The sequence below is a fragment of the Hoplias malabaricus genome, chromosome X1 (assembly GCF_029633855.1).
Source record: "Hoplias malabaricus isolate fHopMal1 chromosome X1, fHopMal1.hap1, whole genome shotgun sequence".
Classification (NCBI taxonomy): domain Eukaryota; kingdom Metazoa; phylum Chordata; class Actinopteri; order Characiformes; family Erythrinidae; genus Hoplias; species Hoplias malabaricus.
Window position 1 is genome coordinate 12,645,567 of NC_089818.1, and position 19,057 is coordinate 12,664,623.

Consider the following 19,057-nt stretch of genomic DNA (forward strand, 5'->3'; position numbering starts at 1 on the left):
CCCTACTATAGTATCTGTTGCCCACTATGAAGTATCTCGTTCTCAAAGAATATGTCTAGTGCTCACTCAATAGTATCTGGTGCTCACTTAAATGCAGTTTCTCATATAGTAAGGACCTCTTGTATCAGTATCTGTAGTTAATCTAATGGTAAATGTCATTCTCATCACAGACTAGCGTGCACAGATCTAATGTGCACCAAATAGTAGCCAGCATGTAGCTGATAATACCTGGTGCTCCCTTCATCACACTTAATGTAGTACACAATGATAATATCTACAGATCTGGAGAACTACTGTTCTCACAGCAAAACAAACTCCCCCTTGTCTTTGTGCTCATTCAGAAGGTGTAACGAAGTGTGTGTATAAGAAGTAGCCGTATCATATTGGTAGCTGAAGTGTAATTTGCCTGTAAGTTTTTATTCACTGTTTAGTTTTGTAGCATATTTCCTCTGTGTTTACTTTCACTTTACTAGTTAACACTCTCCTAAATGTAGAGGTCTGTCCACTGTCCAAATGCCGAGAGAGAGAGAGATAGCTGAGCAGGTTTGGACAAAGACACTTAGCTTGTTTCCCATTTACTGAGCCAGGGCTGCGTACAAACACTGGAGCTTTTTCCAGTGTCAACAGAGCAGAGAGCAGCAATTGAAAAGGAAATATTTCAGAATTTTAGAAAAGGTTTAATGGATTAAAATTATGAATATCACATTTAATAGTGTCTTATGCTCATACAGAAATAGATGAGACAACATAATCGTATCTTGACCAAATACTTTCTGGTGCTCAAGTTAATGGCGCCGGAATAGGAATGTTAATGAGTTATGACATTATGTATGTAATACTTTGATTGTATTATTTATATTAATGTGTGGCTTGAGCACCATACACTGTGTGTGTGTGTTTGTGTGTGTGTATATATATATATATATATATATATATATATACACACAAACACACACAGTGTGTGTGTGTTTGTGTGTATGTCTTAAAGGCTTTAATATCTCTCTCTGCCTGCTCTTTGTTATGAAAGCTCTCATAAAGCTGGATCTGGGCTCAGATTGACAGGCCTTTATTAAAAAGCCAAAGCCACACATCTGCAGCAGGAGCCGGAAAACCATGAAGGAGAAATAAAATCCACATTAGCACCTGTTTCCTTCATAGTGAATATGAAATTACAGCGCAGTATCCCCACCCCCGGGTGTGCAGAATAAATACCTGTTGGATTTTACTCTTTAAAACACATCTGCTTTTCCGCCAGGAAACATCACCTACTGAAAGTGCAGAGCATTAAAGCAGCAGTCAGTCACTTCCTCTACTGATTTTTCTTTAGATCTGAAACACTGACACCTAGTGGCCTGGATATATCAGCAGTACGCATGTTCAAAATATGGCCCACTGAGGAGAATAAACTGGTTCCTTCAGGGACTCCACAGCAGCTTGAAAACTATGTAGAACCTAATGGAATCACTCACTCAGTCAATCACTCACATGCACTGACTCACTCATATAAATGCATTCCTTCATACATATTCAAACATGCATTCATTCACTCACTCATACAAACTCATTCATTCACCCATACATATATTCACTCACTCAGCCTGACAGTCTCAAACATACCAATATTCATTCATACATTCAGACTCACTCTTTAAACTCATACATACAAACATACATACATACACATTCATTCAGTCACTCCAACATACACATTTATATTTAAGATCTGGGGGTGGTGCTCTGCAGTAATGGTGTGGTTCCACTGGTTAATGCGGTTCGGCTCAGTCCGGTTTCAGATCCATGATGACGTCTCATTCTCCACTGCAGAGGGTGCTGTACTAATATTAATCACAGTAATAATAATTGTTTACGCTGAGCTCTAGTAAACGCAGAGTGTTCTTGTTGGTGAAGCCCACCCTGGGCTGCCTCTCTCTCCTTGTCTGCTCCATTAAAGTCAGAACTGCTTTCAGAACCTCTGAGGTCTAGGTTTTATTAATGCGATGTGAAATGTCAGAGCTGTCATTCCTGGCTGTGGAAGATGAGAAAAGGCAAAGCTGTGATTTAAACCTGTCTGAGTGACAGCGCCTCCATTAATAAAACAATAAAGGCCCGGCCCGAGACTGAGGTCCGATATTGGAGTCAAAACTCTACGGTTTTCTCTGTGATTCTCTGACGCTACGCTGCTCCAAAACTAATCACCGTTTCCATCTGAGCTGGGTCAGACTACAAACCACAGACTCGCTGTCTGGATTAAACACAGACTACAACACCAATGACTTAACACCAATAACTCAACACCAATAACTCTGCACTGATATCTCAACACCAAAACGTCAACACATATTTCAACACCAATCACTCAACACTGATATCTCAACATCAATAACTCAAACCTGCACCAATAACTCAACCCAGCACAGATAACACCAATAACTCAACAACGGTATCTCAACACTAATATTTCAACACAGATATCTCAACACCAACAATGCCACCCAGCACTAATAACACAGCACCAACAATAACAATATCACCGGCTCAACCCAACACCAATAACACCACTAACGACTCAGCCCCAATATTTAACAAGAATACTAACAACTCAACACACCACTACTAACCCAACACCACAACTCAAGATCAGTAACAGCTGCAGGGGCATTCTTGCTGGGTTTATTAATTCATTCATTCATTCATGCATTTATTCAATCATTATCTGTAACCGTTCATCCAATTCAGGGTCGCAGTGGGTCCAGAGCCTACCTGGAATCACTGGGCGCAAGACAGGATCACACCCTGGAGGGGACAGCTGGTTTAGATGATCTAAATTTTAAAACTCAGCATCATCAAAACAATCACATACTCACAATCATTACTTTATTTAAAAAAATCACTGATTCTAACTGCTGTACCTTTTAATGAATTGTTATTCTAGTCCTAACATCAGAGCGTTTCTATTGGTCCACTGGTATTTCACAGAATGAAAAGAATAATCAGAAGATGAAAGGATAATAATATTCTTTTTTTCTTTGCAGGTATTCAAAGCAACCATGGCACAGCAGGTGAGTTCAGTCAAACACAAATGATCATTTATTTATAATTTCAGACTCCAAGTTCCACCCACAAGTGTGTTTTATCGTAGTGTGGGGTTAGATTTCCCACTGGATAAAAACATACCATAATGACTGTAGCACACAACTCAGTGTGTATTGGAGTTGCTCACTAACAGCTGTTTAGCTGTTAGTGAGCAACTCCAATACACACTGAGTTGTGTTTACAGGGTGTTAATCCAACCCTAGCTTGTGGGTGGAGAGGTTAATTTCATTGGTTGAAAGTGTTAGACTGTCAAAGAACTGTCTGTACTGAATGATAACCTAATTTATATATGTCTTTATCTTCAGTTCGACCAAATGTTTCCTCTCTCGGAGTCGCAAATCGAAACCAAGGTAAGAGAGGACGATTTGTCTTCTATAAAATGAGATATTATTTTAATATTACAGAATCAAATTACATTTATCTCACACACACACCCTGTAGATACCTGGATTTGATATCACATCTAAAAAGATACGAAAGATACTTTTTAGATCCAGAAAGAGTTGGAGAGTGAAGGAAAAAGTGAGTGAGAGAGAGAGAGATTTACTGTTTTCTTTTTTCCTTGTTGCGCTTCACATTAGTGATGAGGTAAAGTTGAGCTAGCACTATGTTATCTAGTGTGTAATTTTCAAATACATGACCATAACCTCATACCTTCTGTGTAAATCTTAATAAAAATAAAACATTTGGAGTAATTTGGTGAAACACTTAGTGAAACAGCTCTCATGAGTTCTGTCGATGCTCATGAAACAGGCTGTAAAGGTCCTTTAAAGGACTGTGCTGTCAGACCCTATTAGAGTTCGTTAAATAATTAAAGAAGCTGATAACGAACGCAGTTAAGTGATAAATAAACGAGAGTTCACATTAGCCTCAGCTCTGTGCAGAGTAATGAGCTGCCGCAGGGGCATCTACCCAACTTCCAACTCAAGCCAAACAGTCCACTACAAAAGCTGAGGCTAGCTTTAGCCTTAGCTTTAGCCTCACAGTGACACACTCAGACACAGAGTCTTGTCCCCATGGTTCCATTCATTTCCTGTACACTTATAGGAAATTATTACATCATGGGGACATGAAGTCCCCACAATGTGAGTGTATAAAAAGATTGTTGTCTCTGCAATGCAATGAATATCTAGACCACACACAAAATTGTGTATACATTAATTAGACATTCCACTTATATTGTGAACTCACCATTGACTTTCACTTAAGTACTACTAACTTAACCAGGGACGCCGCCATGGGGGAAAAGTTAGGGCAATTCTAAGGGCCTGGCACTGACAGGGGGGCCCTTTGAGGGCTATTAATATTATTTTAATTGTATTCCTTGTGTAGGCTTTTGAAATAAATATATAATTTCATCTGTTAAAATAAACAAATATGGTTATGATTTGCTATATCATTTTCTCAAATTGTTTATCATATTGTCATTTCACCCCTCTCTCTTTTTACTGAATGGTACAGTCTGACAATTCTGGTAGAGCAGGACACTTGAAATGTGTATGCTCAGCTGTTAGTTGTTCTAAAGTGAGCAATACCACTATAGGTACACACTTGAGCTGTGGTGGTGGTCAGGTGAACCATGAAGTCTGTTTATCAAAAATGCAAGCAGAAAGCTGAGAGGGAGACAGTTATTGACTCAGTTTTTTCCAAAGAAAGGTATAATTCTCTGACCTTAACTTGGTGCCATTAAACATACTAGCGAATGATAGACCAACAGATTTTGTATTAACCTGGTTGGATTATCAAGATAACAATTTACAATTAGCAGTGCAGTATCATTCTATTTAAATAATCTTTATTGCCATAGGAGATCAGATGACTGTAATGTAGATAGCTTATAACTATATAAACTACTAGGCTAATACGCGAGATAAACTATTACCCTACATGATGCTGGTACTAATAACTTGTTTTAGAAATCTTGATTACTAATGATGTTTGCCGGAGGGCCCTGGTATCCATTATGTGCATAATACAGAATCTGTTATAATTAAAATTATGTTATAATTAAATGTTACCATCAACTAATGTTATCACCTTGTTATTAACTTGCTAGGTAGCTGATCACATACAGCATACCTCATTGTAAAGTAAGGTATTCCGCATGTAAGTAAGTGTCATCAAGATATAATTGTTAGAAGTGTTCAGAGTCAGCCAAATGCAGACTTGAATTTAGTTAGGTTGCACTTCAAAAATTTCACTGCCACACATTATCCTTTGGTTGGGGTTGGGGTTCTGTGTTGGGAGCAAAATTGTAATCTTTCATGGGGCCCAAGATTTCTAGGGGCACCTCTCTGAACTTAACCCTGGCCAACTGGTGGTCCACACAACGAAGACAAATCCTCACAATATGAGTGTGTAAACTGGTTGTGGTCTTCACAATGTAAATCAAATTCCATTTGTACACAGACACATACACATTTATACACACATACACATTGCTGGAGTAGTATCAGCAATGTCAGTTGTTCTATATACAATAAAAATGTTATACTGTTTATACAGATAATAAACTGTGCAATGTGTACAGTCCCTATGAAAGAACATGATATAGGATGCTCTGGAGCTGCTGCACATGAGCTGGAGGTCACCAGGCCTAATGCCAAATGTGGGCCAGAGGGGTATAAAGACACTCTGTTTTTAGAGACCCTTGATATTGAGAAGCCTGATGTAGTGTATCAGGAGAAGGAGCACCTAAAAAAAAAGGACTCTGGTTCTTGAAATTGCTCTGTTCAGTATTAGAAACTTGGTTCTCTACAGTGATCCTAATATGTGATTGACTGTGGTTTTTCTGTGGAATTTTGAGGCACTTGTTGTGGACAGTGTATGTCCAAAGACTGCAAATATTGCTGCAGTGTGAATTGTGCCACATTAGCTCGGGAGCTGTGCTTTACTCAGTTTTACCGAGCTGCTCCTTCTCCTATGTTCACAATGAGAATAAGAAGGAAAGACAGAGAGAAAAGAGAGGGAGCTAATCTGGGTGCAGATGCTGGAGGAAAGACAATGGCGCCGAGGGTCTTCTGGAGGCTAATCCCACAAAGTAAACTCCACAAGGCAAGGGATTAAAAGTTTGAATCCCGAAGAAAATCTACCAAGAGCCGCCACTCTGAGGAAAAATCCCAAACTCTCTGAGCATCTGCCTCTCTCAACACACAACAACAAACACGACAACAAACAGCTTTGTTTAAGTCCTGGTCTCATCTCAGAGATTTCCTAATCGAATCCTGAACTCTGGATTTGTTGATTTTACTCATAATGAGCTGTCAGTTGTTTTTCATCCTCAAAAAGTGCCTAATGACATTTACAAAAGTGATTATAGAAAACAATGTAAAAATAATAAATAAAGTGCAGCTCACAGGAGATGTAGAATCAAGCTGCTCTGTCATCCCAGAATAAACCAGATTATGCTCCATAGAGCGGGTCCCCCATGTGGGGGCAGATATTGTGAAATAGGTTTAGTACAGAATTCCTGATTCTTCCAGGCTACTGGAATTTTTGCATTAATTAATAATCTCTTTCCACCCACAAAATGGAGAAAGGAAAATTAAGAGGGGCCCAATATAGAGCCAATAAATATCAATTACATACAGAGACTGAAAAACTTGTAATTTGTTATGTCAAATCACCCAAAATCAAGTCAATATCTTTAATATTTCTCATTATGTACTTGTTACAGAGATATTCTGAGACTTTTGTAGCTGTTGCTAGATAATATTATAAGTTTTTTGTCATGTTGGGTGGATAAAGTGTCTCATTCCATTGGTATATCTCTTAAAATAAGTAAAAAATCATCTTGAAACAATCTCATAATTACAATGAGAGGCATTTTAGATATCGACTAGGTTTAAAATGATTTCCATACCATTTTAAGACAATTCCACACAGTCTGAGAGATCCTTGAGTGTTATTTTTTGATTATTTTTGCCCTATTTGCTCGTAAATCATTTCTTCAGGGGCTTTTATTTTTTAAAGGAGATTCATCACAGCACACAAAGCAGCATGAAATTAAACTCAATTTAATAAACAAACAAACAGGGCTCTGTTCTTCTCCCTGAGGAAATTCGTTCCTGAATAATGAGCTGAGCACAATGCAGCAGCAATCACTTTCTCACAGAACCGTGTTTACATGATCTGTGTGAGATGAATGAAGGGCATGAATGGCATTCTCTTTCACTCTGTCATTCTATCATCACTCTCTCACTCTATCATTGCAAATGCTAGGCCTACGTATATATACATACTGCACATTTCCCCAGACTCACAAAACAAGGTCACTCTCTTTTCAGTGAAGAAGCTCTTGATACAAACCAGAAATCCACAATAAAGGAACTGGGCATATTTATTAATGTGTATATTTAATATTGTAGCAGATATTATTTATTATAAATGAGGAACAATGCAGAATGTAAAGGATGCATTCACAAAAATAGCCCCACACTGCAGAAATGATCTCTTATTCAGTAAAATAATCTTAAGTTTACATTATATGTTTAATATTTCTGATCATGAGGTTATTAATATGAATATTATAAGATTATTCACCTGTTCCGATTCTTTTATTTCTTTTGTTCCCTATTTTATATGAATTTATCCATTGAAAGTGATATATTCTATTGGCAGATGACTATAATATCTTGAACTATCTCCGAATATGAAATATTAGAAATATCAGCAAAATTTAAGAAGATAAAAAAAACATGATTTTTGCAGTGCGCTCATGTGAATAATAACGACTGCAGTGTTGTATATTCATGTTAAAAATGTCCTCCGGTCCTGTGCTGTGTGGTTCTGGCTTGTATCCAGTGCATTAATGATGTGTTTAGTCCTAGACTTCAGTTCACTCCCGTTTTCAAGACTCTGACCTTGAGGGAAGTTGCTGAATGGTTCATAAACACATAATTTTTTGAATATTATGTGTTTGATGGTGAAATGACCTCTGCATCTGGTTTGCATTTCAAAAGCGTCCCGGCACTGAGGAGTTCTCAGTGGGAGGGTTCTCTGTGTGTGTTTTATGAAAAGAAAAAAAAGCCTGTGGCTGGAGGACAGGAAATTTTGTTTTCAATTTTCTCCTCATATTGCAGACGTGTGGCGATCTGCATCCCAAAAACCCTGCCATTTGTTCTCATTACTGCTTTCTCCACTGCAGCATTGCATTCCATTTACCTCTAGGACCTTAGCCAACACCTCACCCCACCCCAGGCATCTTTAAAGGTGCAGTTATTTCTGCCTCTAAAATTTGCAGAGAATAATAATTAAAAATAGTTATTTATTATTTTTATATTATTTCTTTCTCCATTTAGACGGTGAATCAAACAGCTTTGTTGTCCCTGAATGAACAAGTTTATGCTCCATAGAGTGCGTCCACCACCTAAGTGCAGCCATTTCAAAACAAGTTTATTCCAGGCCACTAGGTGTCAGTATAACTTTGAAAACTTTTCACAAAAATGAATAAGGAAAACCAGGAAAGGTCCAAGAATAGGGCCCTGTGGTAAAACACAGTGAAGGAAACAGATTCACAATATACTATACAAACTCTATACCATATACTATACATACTATACAAACACTACAAACCGGGTATTTTCTTAAGTTAAACCATTCACAGAGTGGGTCCTACATGGGGGTGGATAGGTTACAGAATCTCTGACATATCCAGGGAAGTAGATGTCAGTATATCTGCCAATTCATACCGTTAAGAAGAGTCCGTATTGCTGACAGTGATATTTAAATATGTAATCACTGCTGGAACAAAACTTATCTCCATTTGTGTTTGAGACAGTGCCAGTGATGTCTGACAGTTAAACCATGACATGATTCTGTTTCTCCTGTTTTCCCACAGCTCGAGTATGTGATAACATCCTCCAGCGGTGTCAGAATGGCGGAGTGTGTGTGCAGAACCAGCGCTGCCAATGTCCCACCGGGTTCTCCGGGCTTCTGTGTGAACAGGCTCAGTGCCAAGGAGAGTCCTGTCAGGGTCTTGACTCCGCCCACAGCATCCAGCACAGCGCTGGGATCCCAGTCTTCCTGCTGGGCCTGGTTTGCTGGGTTTTATCATCTCTCTGAGGAAATAAAGGTGCTTGGACTTGGTGAGCAGCAGCGAAACACAAGGACTTTGAGTTGAACTGCTGGAGTCTACAAAACTACAAAAACTATTAGAGCCACAATCTGATTTCAGAAAGACTAGCCTGTTGATCTCTCCAAGCTCTGCCCACAAAATGTAAACCTGGTTGTGTGTAGTGAGGCTAGACCTTTGTAAAAATCCTATTCAAATTAAAATCAGAAATCTGTGCTGTGTTTATTCTCATGAAGTTTTAATTAATGACAAAACCTCAAAGAACAGATTTCCAGAGTTGTCTCTGAAATACAACCCCAATTCCACTGAAGATGGGACATTGTGTAAAACCATAATAAAACAGAATATGATGATTTGCAAATACTTTTCAACCTATATTCAATTAAATACACTGCAAGGCAAGATAATGTACAAACGGAAAAACTTTATTGTTTTTTTTTTTTGCACAAATATTCACTCAATTTGTGAACACTTATGTATGGCACTTTATGAAGAACAAAATATGACAAAGGAGACGCAGGACTGAAGTTGTACTTCAAGCAAGAATGTGAAATAATTCCACCTAAAAAGCTTAAACAATTAGTGTCCTCACTAAAAAAAGAAACGTACTCCAAAGGTTAGATAGGGGGTGTGTTCACCACACAGAGGGGGCAGGTTCACCACAAAAGCGGCGTGGCCATCACTCCGAGAAGTGCATGGTCACCACTTTGGCCAAGACAGAATGAAACAGCTGAAAAAGAACATTTCTCAGCCCAAGATTTCACAGACTTTAGGTCTTTCTCTGTCTATCGTCCACAAAACCATGGAAGATTTAGGAACTCTCAGTCCGTGTCGGACAAGGTTGGACACCACTGCTAAATTAGCCTGACCTTCCAGCTCTCAGACGGCTCTGCAGGAGAAACCCTCATCATACTGTGATTAATATAGACACATGGAGGACTTCAGAAAATGGCAGAGACAACATTGGAAAACTTTTATTTGGGTTTTTGTGGATAAATGACTCTTCAAGAGAATTAACACAGCGCAAATTTATGATTATGTATCATTTTACAAAACTGCCGACATTTCCATAAGCTGGGTTTGGATATGCAGGTTCAACTATTTGTGATTAAACTAACGAGAAACTGGAGATTGTAAATGTATGGGTTGGGATATAAACACAGTTGGTTTGGTGGGATTTTTTATTAGCATTAATTGCCCATCCTCACAACAACAGCAATGAAGGAACACATCTATGGGCGGAGCCTGGATATTCACTGTAACCAGCCGGGATATATTCCAAGGTTTTGTTGCTTCAATAGAAAGGTTTTTTGATGAGAAGTCAGGTCTCACCACAGGGAACTGGAAACCACTGGTGTTTCGAGTCAAACTCTGGTGATGGGGGGGTTGTCTTGGGTTGAATTCGGAAGCCCCCTCCCGTGTGTGTAATCTGTGTAGCACTTTAGTGGGCTGGTCTCAGTGAATATTGGCCTTCACTTTCCACTTTTCCTGTTGCTGCATCACACAGACTCTCCACAGGAGATTTCCAGCTTTTCCTCTGGAGGACGGACTAAAGGACAACTAAAGACAACCTGCTCTGAAACCCAAAAACAATTACACATATTTAAATATTAATGATCTGCTGACTTCAACGGCAACACACCTAGACATTTTATACCCATCATGTCCACTACACTGCGAAAAATAGCCGCATTTTAAAGTGAAATCCTCATAAATCCAGTCTGTGTCTCTAATATCTGAGATGATGTAGGAATGATGTAATAACTTATCTGTTTCTAATGTCTTTTACTTGTTTAAGTGAATTTCTTTAAAGAGAGTGTCTAATACTAAATCAAAGAAAATAATGCTTTTGACACTGTCTGAATGTCAAAAATGTCCTACACTGAATGAACAATCTTATACCCACAGTTCCTACTCTAACCTTATAAGTTTTGAAAAAGAAATATTAGAAATCTTTCAACTGGATTTAGGAGGATTTTACTCAGTAAAAGATCATGTTCAGAAGGGTAACATTTGCTAAAGAACAAGATCCACCAAAAACAGTAAAGATCCAGGGGAGGTTTCTACGAGGTGAAAACCATAACACGTAATGTGGGCTGGTGTCAGGCACTAAAACTGATGACAAGAGTTTCACCGTATATTCCTGAGACACTGGTGCACAAGAACAGGATTTCCAAGCTAGATCCTTTAAGACCTACCTTCAGGATTTGTCCAGCATTCCAATAGGAATGTCTCTGAAATCCTCTCCTATTAAACAAAGTTTATATTAAAGCTACAGTTATCTGGCTAAACTAAAAAATCCTGGATCAATCTTGGCACACTGGAAAAGACACATTTCTCACTGAGGGGTAAACCAGGTTTTTTTTTTAGTTAGCCAGATCACTTAAGCCCAAACTTCCAAATAACTGTATAGAACTGTGTAGAATAAAACTCCTTCCCGAGATTCAGTTCCCACCAAGCAGACAACTTTGAGTCGGTTAGACTGAAATCCCGGAGGGGATTTTTACTCTCTGCCCCTCTGGTTTAGATCATTTTTCTTCGCACAGGTTCTGATTCAAATCTACTGCTATACACACACACACACACACAGGAAAACATGAAATCTTATTAAGAACAAGTATCCTTAAATGTGTCTGTACCTCTGATAATAATAATTCCTCATTATGAGATCACTGTGAGAACATTATAAGATTATTCTCCTGTTTCTGGGTTTTACTCATTTTAAGTGAAATGATTTTATTGAGCTGACACACTGTTAAAATGCTCCTCAAAATGAACAGAAATATCAGGATAATTTCTCAGAAAAACCATAAAGAATAATATAAAAACCCAATCAGGATTATTTCACAAATTGAACAGAATTGATCAATTATAATTAAAACAAGGAAAAAAACATCAGCAAACAAATGAATAAACTTATAACAATTTTGCTGTGCTCTCAGAGTGAAAAGTATTAGAGTCATGAGAGATACCAAGAGATCTGGAGGTGAAGACTTGCTGAGGTATCTGTAAATTATGCAGAAAGTCACTGTGGTTGTATCAGTGCTGTAACTTCTGGAAACAGCTGGAGTTTTATTGTAATGTTTACTAAATAATGGTCGCACATTTCTATCGTATTGATCACCAGCTACAGCTCAGAAACAGAGAAGAAATTAGTCTTAGCATTACTCATGTCTGTCTGGACTCAGTGAAGGGCATTTGCGAGTTCATGTGTTGTTCTCACTGTGGAAACCAAATATGACCCAGTATTAGGGCTGCACAACATGGAATAAACTCTATGGTTATAAACAAATAGCTTCATATCACACTTAGATTTCTTTCTAGATTTATCCAGAGAAATCATTTGAAATCTGGCCGATATCTATAAAGTTTTCTCATTCTGAGATTATTGTAAGAAAGTTATGTGAATATTTACAATATGCAAAATACAAAATTGCATTTAATATTTAATTAAAACTAGTAAATAATGCATAGTAAACCTAATTGTATAATATTCCTAATATGTTTTCAAACCGTCAGATATTGAAGATTTCAACCAAATTTAAGATCATTTCAATTAACCGGACATAATCTTTTTTGCAGTATAGCTTAATTTTAACAGAAATTTTGATGTTTTATTGGATAACATGAAAACAGAAACTCGTCTGGAGCTGTGGTTGGTTACAGCACAGAGTAAACAAACACTGTGATTGCTCAGCGGGCTCATTTTCATATTGCAGGCTTTTGCAGTGTCTGAGTCGGCTTAGTACGCCACCTACTAACCACCTGGGAAACCTTCACAAGGTTAGGTTAAGATTCCTAATTTAGGAACATGTTGTTTTTTCCCTGACATTAATGTTGTTATTAATATTATCATAATATAATTTAAAAGACAATGACAGTGTAATGAGAGAGTGACTATCATTCATTCATTCAAAATAAAAGAACCCACAATATTCTAGAGTCAGCCCTGTGCACTGTGCAAGCTGATATCAAAATAATAATCAATATATCTATATATCATGCAGACCTATTGACAGAGCCCTCTGTTGGTTTAGTGACAATGTTTACCCAGTGTGCGCTGTGTTCACAATTTCATAGAGTTAATGCAAGATATTGTCATTTCCTCATGGTGAAGAGAACTGAATAAACACAGTCCACTTTCTTTCAGTCCAGTTTCTGTCTGCGGTACACTCTCACACACATTCTCACACACTCTTGCTTTGCCTCACACACACACACACACACACTCACTCTCGTGTATATTTTACCACTGCAGTGTGTGTATGTGTGTGTGTCTGTTTGAGAGAGAGATTGAGAGAGAGAGTGACCTGTTTACCTGGATGTTATTTCTTTCTGAATAATCTGCTCTCTCTCTGAGGAATAAAAACTGCAGAGTCTTATTTTTGGAAAAACTGCAGCTCGTTAAAAACACAGCTCCAAAACCTCTCACCTGTAACACAGTCAGCACAGGCCATGTTATCAGAAACACCCTCCTTCTACTGAGACACACTGGCCACTTTATCTGAAACACCCCCCTTCTACTGACACTTATTGGTCACTTTATCAGAAACACCCCACTCCTACTGACACACACTGGCCACTTTATCAGAAACACCCTGCTCCTCCTGACACACACTGGCCACTTTATTAGAAACATCCCCCTTTTACTGACACTTACTGGCCACTTTATCAGAAACAATCTGCTCCTACTGACACACCCTGGCCACATTATCAGAAACACCCCCTTCTACTGACACACACTGGCCACTTTATCAGAAACACCACCTTCTACTGACACTCACTGGCCACTAAATTAGAAACATCCCCCCTCTTCTGACACTCACTGGCCACTTTATCTGAAACACCCCCTTCTACTTCCAGATTCAGTGAGGGATGGTGATTGGTCAGTGGGTTTATTGAGGGATGGTGATTGGGCAGGGTGGTTAGTGAGCGATGATGAGTGGTTGGGGGGTTTAGTGAGGGATGATGTTTAGTAAGGCATGATGATTGGACGGGGGTCCGTCAATGACATATTTTAAAAGCCAATGGTTGTCCAAAATCCATCTTAATAAGTCAGTTAAATGTTGACCAATTAATAACGTCAGTGGACATCCAAAATGCGTTTTAAACAAATCAGTTATTTCTGGACCAATTAATGACGTCAATGGACTTCCAAAATATTCTGATAATCGTCTTTTCAACTTTTGTTTTCAACCTTAAGAAAATGTTGATTATACAGCAGTATGATCAATGTTGAATCAATGGCTAAATGTTTACTGGGGAGGGGTGATATTTAGTGAGGGATGATGATTAGTCAGAGGGTTTGGTGAGGGATGATGATTGGTCAGGGGGTTTAGTGAGGGATGATGATTGGTCGGGTGGTTAATGAGGGATGATGATTGGTCGGTGGGTTTAGTGAGGGATGATGATTGGTCGGTGGGTTTAGTGAGGGATGATGATTGGTCGGGTGGTTTAGTGAGGGATGATGCATAGTGAGGGATGATGATTGATCAGTGGGTTTAATGTGGGATGATGATTGGTTGGTGGATTTAGTGGGTGGGTTTAGGATGATGACTGGTCAGAGGGGTTATTGAGGGATGATAATTGGTCAGGGGGTTTAGTGAGGGATGATGATTTGTCGGTAGTTTTAGTGAAGGATGATGACTGGTCAAGGGGTTTAGTGAGGGATGATGATTGGTTGGTTGATTTAGAGAGGGATGATGATTGGTCAGATGGGTTATTGAGGGATGATGACTGGTCAGTGGGGTTATTGAGGGATGATAATTGGTCAGGGGGTTTAGTGAGGGATAATGATTGGTCAGGATTGGTCAGAGGGTTTAGTGAGGGATGATGATTGGTCGGTTGGTTTAGAGAGGGATGATGATTGGTCAGGGGGTTTAGTGAGTGATGATGATTGGTCGGTGGGTATAGTGAGGGATGATGACTGGTCAGGGGGTTGTTGAGGAATGATGACTGGTCAGGGGGTTTAGTAAGGGATAATGATTGGTTATGGGGTTTAGTGAGGGATGATGATTGGTCGGAGGGTTTAGTGAGGGATTATGATTTGTCGGTTTCGGTTAGTTTAGTGAAGGATGATTATTGGTCGGGGGGGGTTTGTGAGGGATGATGATTGGTCAGTGGGTTAGTGAGGGATAATGATTGATCGGTGGGGCTGTCCTAATACCTGTGAAAAATTAGCACTGTGAAAATTTTGTATAATTTTTAACACATTAAATTTGACATCGCTAAAATGCTTACATTAACAAACACAGCATCGATATAAAATATATTTAATTGAAAACATTTCAGTATTTACATAAATATTTTACCTTAGCCTCACACACACACACACACACACACACACACACACACACACACCTGCACTTCCTTTTTACTTTTCATTCAACACCTAGTGACACTTTTAGGTCAGGGGATTGAAGGATTGGATCCTTCTCTGTTCTCTCTCGCTCTCTTTCTCTCTCTCTCTCTTTTCCCCTCCCGTCAGTCTTCATTGGATTTCCTGCTGTCAGACTCTGAGCTGAAGAGTCTTTTCTGCATTATTTTCTGCCTCTATCCTGTTTTTACTGTCCTCTCTCTGTTCCAAACATACCCTGTTTTCACAGTCCACACCCTCGTGGTTAAACCCAGCCTCGATTGACCATTAACTCACTGTCAAAACACATTTCTCTTTGGCATTTCAATGCTCTGGACAAAATGAACGTGTGTCAAAGCCTTTCAGTAATAGACCACTGTCATTAGGGAGTGGGAGTCATGCCCATTTAAGGACTTCCATGTCTGAGCTACAACCACTAGTCACTGTAGCGGTCTACACCCTTTCCTAAATGCTGTAGATGAACCTAGAGACAGTCGTGTAGTGTTAAATGTTGATATATTTCAAAATCAACACAAAAACTCAGAAAAACAATGTATGTTTCGAACTCTCCATTCCACCTTAAATGGGCAACAGTTATTAATGCAACTGCTGCACCATTTAATGTGGAATGCAGAATTCGAACACACTAACAACAAATATAAATGGCAGCGATCCAGGTGGAGGTCAGAGTAGCTGCTGCTCCATCAAAGATGGAGGAGCCACTTAAGGTTGTCTGGGTTTCTGAGTAGAACGCCCCCCCTGGACAACATGGAGAAAGTAAGCATGGTCGACCAGGTGGAGGCCCCTGGGAAGACAATTGACCTGCTTACTCTAGGTGCTACAGCATGACATTTTTCTAAATACACAATATGTCCAAATGTTTGTGGACAACACTCTACACTGAGCAATTTCAGTGTGTGTATAATCTCTATAGAACAACATAAGACGAAATGGGACACACTGTAGCAGCTGCACATGAGCTTAATGTCACCACACCCAGTTCCAAGACTTCACCAGAGGGGTTTAAAACTCTCAGCATTGGACAACTACTTGTTTGTTGTAATCATTTTATTTAACAACACAGTCATAAATATACACTTAGATTAAAGATTGTTTGCAGTTTAAGACTCTTGTTTACTGTAACATCTTTGCCTTTCTTTCTTCAATGTTCATTCTCACTTTCTTTTCTTTCTATCAAACTCATCCCATCATCTCCTTAGAGAGATAAACTAATATACAACCATTATCATGTTGTAATGGAGAAGAGAGAGAGAGTGTGAGAGAGAGAGAGAGAGAGAGAGAGGTGGAACCCGTAGATGAAATCATCAATAATAACACAAGGTGAAAAGACTGCATAGAGTGAAGGAAGAGAGAAAGAAAGAAGAAAGGGAAAAGAATCAGCTCAGGGCTTTTCCCCACAGTCTGCCACCACTCTGGAAATTACGGGACGTCCAAGATTTTTATTTATTAACACAAGGAGAAAGGAGGCCCCAGGGAAAGAGGGAGAGAGAGAGAGAGAGAGAGAGAGAGTAGGAAGCGACAGGGCAAGAGAAGAGAGAAGGAAAGAGTGAGAGATAGACAAAGAGAGAAAGCAAGAGAGAGAGAAACAGAGAGAGCAGGAAGCGACAGGGTAAAAGAAATAGAGTGAGAAACAGAAAGCAAGAAGCGACAGGTTGAGAAAAAGAAAGAGAGAGAGAGCGAAATAGAGAGACTGTCTGATTATTAATGAAAAGCTGAGGCTGAGTTGGTAAGAGGCTCCAGTTCCAGTGATTCTCTGTCAAAGTGTTTAATTCAGTCCAGGATTAAAGCACAGTTCAGTATCTAGAACAGCCCTGAGCACTGGTTCCTCCGAGTCTCTGCTCCTGGCTTCGGATTCTTCCTCTCGCTCAGAGGGAGTCTGGATTCCTCGCTCAGGGTCAGCATCTGTTGCATGAAGCCCTACACAAACACACCTCGGTTCTGTTTAAAATCCCTCTGTGGTTTTAGGTTGCAGCAATTAAGTCACTCCTCCTCTTCTACATAAGTGGAGGGGAACCACCCCACCTGCCGTCCAATCAGAAACAAGATCAGTCTCATTAACATACACAGTTACATTGGTGTGTATGATGAGGTGTGTATAATGTGTATAGTGTGCTGAGGTAAGTGTTAAGTGTGTGCAGTGTGTGTATGGTGTGTGTTAAGGTAAATGTATGATGTGTACAGTGTGTGTGTGTGTGGTGTGTACAGTGGGTATAATGTGTGTTGATGTAAGTGTATGTTGTGTACAGTGTGTGTGTGTGTGTATAATGACTCCCACCCTGCTGTTGACCTCTCCTCTCCACCAGCCATTTGGACTTTTGCTGTAGATCTTAACAAGGTCTCCCACCTGCAGAGAGAGTTCCCGAGTGTCTCTGGAGCAAAAGTCATATCGCGCCATCGCCACCCCCACCACACGGGGACAGAATACTGCAGACACAAGAGGAAAGAGTGAGGACTGGTGTTTATTCCCACAAAGGGTAGGAGAGTCCCCACATATGGATAAAAACCCCATAGAGTGCAGGCTGGCGAACACAAGGCCATCGCTGACAATTCTCATCGTCCATACCTGACCAGAACGGAGACATGGACGGAGGGACGAAGCCGCCACTGCCACAGAGAGGTGGACCTTCACACCAGCAGGAAAAAGAGAGACAGGGAGAAAGCGAGGAAGATGTGTGTGAGACGGAAAGAGAAAGAGTAGAAGTGTGTGAGATGGAAAGGAGAAATATGTGAAATAAAGCGAAAAGGAGAAGTGTGAAACAGAAGTGTGTGAGACAGAAAGGAGAATTGTGTAAGAAAAAATGAGAAGGAGAAGTGTGAAACAGAAAGGAGAATTGTGTGAGACAAAATGAGAAGGAGGAAAAGTGTAAGACAGAAAGAGAAGGAGAAGAAATTTGTGAGACAAAACAAGGGCAGATCTGTGCTAATGTGGTACTAAACGGATATAAGAATGAGATTAGGAACAGGTGATGTCATCAGTGTCCAGGAAGCCCTCGTTCTTCAGAGTGGACAATGTAGGTGGTGTGTGTAATGTGTATTGTGTAGTGTGTGGATTGTGTTCTAATGAAGGTGTGTATTATGTGGAGTGGAGGTGTGTGTTGTGTGAAAGTGTGTATTGTGGGGACTATGCATTCTGTCGAGACGTGCATCTATATACAGTGTGTGTGTGTGTTATGTGTTTTGTGTATTGTGTGTATTGTGCACTGGTGACGGTGTGTATCATACCTGTAGAATGTGGGGGTGTGTATTACCTGGAGGTGTGTCTTGTGTAAAGGTATGTATTGTGGGGACTGTGTTCTGTAGAAGTGCGTCTATATAGAGTGTGCTATGTGGGTTGTTTGTGTTTTGTGTGTGTGTGTATATTTTGAGTGTGTTCCTGTATTGTTTAGAATCTGCTCTCTCTCTCTCTCTCTCTCTCTCTTCTCTCTCTCTCTCTCCTTCTATCTCTCTGGTCACGCAAGCTTATCAAACAGTGCAGATGTTTTCCTCTGTGTTTGGACGTGTTTACCAAGTTTCTC

General features: G+C 39.6%; 2 protein-coding genes across 5 annotated transcripts in view; one reads left to right on the plus strand and one right to left on the minus strand.

The window, feature by feature from the left end:
• The window catches only part of LOC136675822 (netrin-G1-like), a 30,008-nt gene extending 20,544 nt beyond the window's left edge, over positions 1–9,464 (plus strand). Inside the window, exons 3-5 of the mRNA XM_066652587.1 lie at positions 3,033–3,059; positions 3,399–3,443; positions 8,933–9,464. Of these exons, the coding sequence (XP_066508684.1) occupies positions 3,033–3,059; positions 3,399–3,443; positions 8,933–9,156 (296 nt within the window). The 3' untranslated portion in view covers positions 9,157–9,464. The remainder of the gene's footprint in view (positions 1–3,032; positions 3,060–3,398; positions 3,444–8,932) is intronic.
• A 7,146-nt stretch (positions 9,465–16,610) lies between these two features.
• The window catches only part of LOC136675599 (guanine nucleotide exchange factor VAV3-like), a 52,134-nt gene continuing 49,687 nt past the window's right edge, over positions 16,611–19,057 (minus strand). For 2 of the 4 annotated variants that reach the window (XM_066652237.1, XM_066652236.1), the window contains exons 26-27: positions 17,818–17,966; positions 16,611–17,564 (exon numbers count right to left, since the gene is read on the minus strand). In XM_066652237.1, coding sequence (XP_066508334.1) covers positions 17,523–17,564; positions 17,818–17,966 — 191 coding nt within the window. In that variant the 3' untranslated portion in view covers positions 16,611–17,522. Of the gene's footprint in view, positions 17,565–17,586; positions 17,967–19,057 lie in introns of those variants that run through there. The other 2 variants (XM_066652234.1, XM_066652233.1) reach the window with 1 other exon arrangement.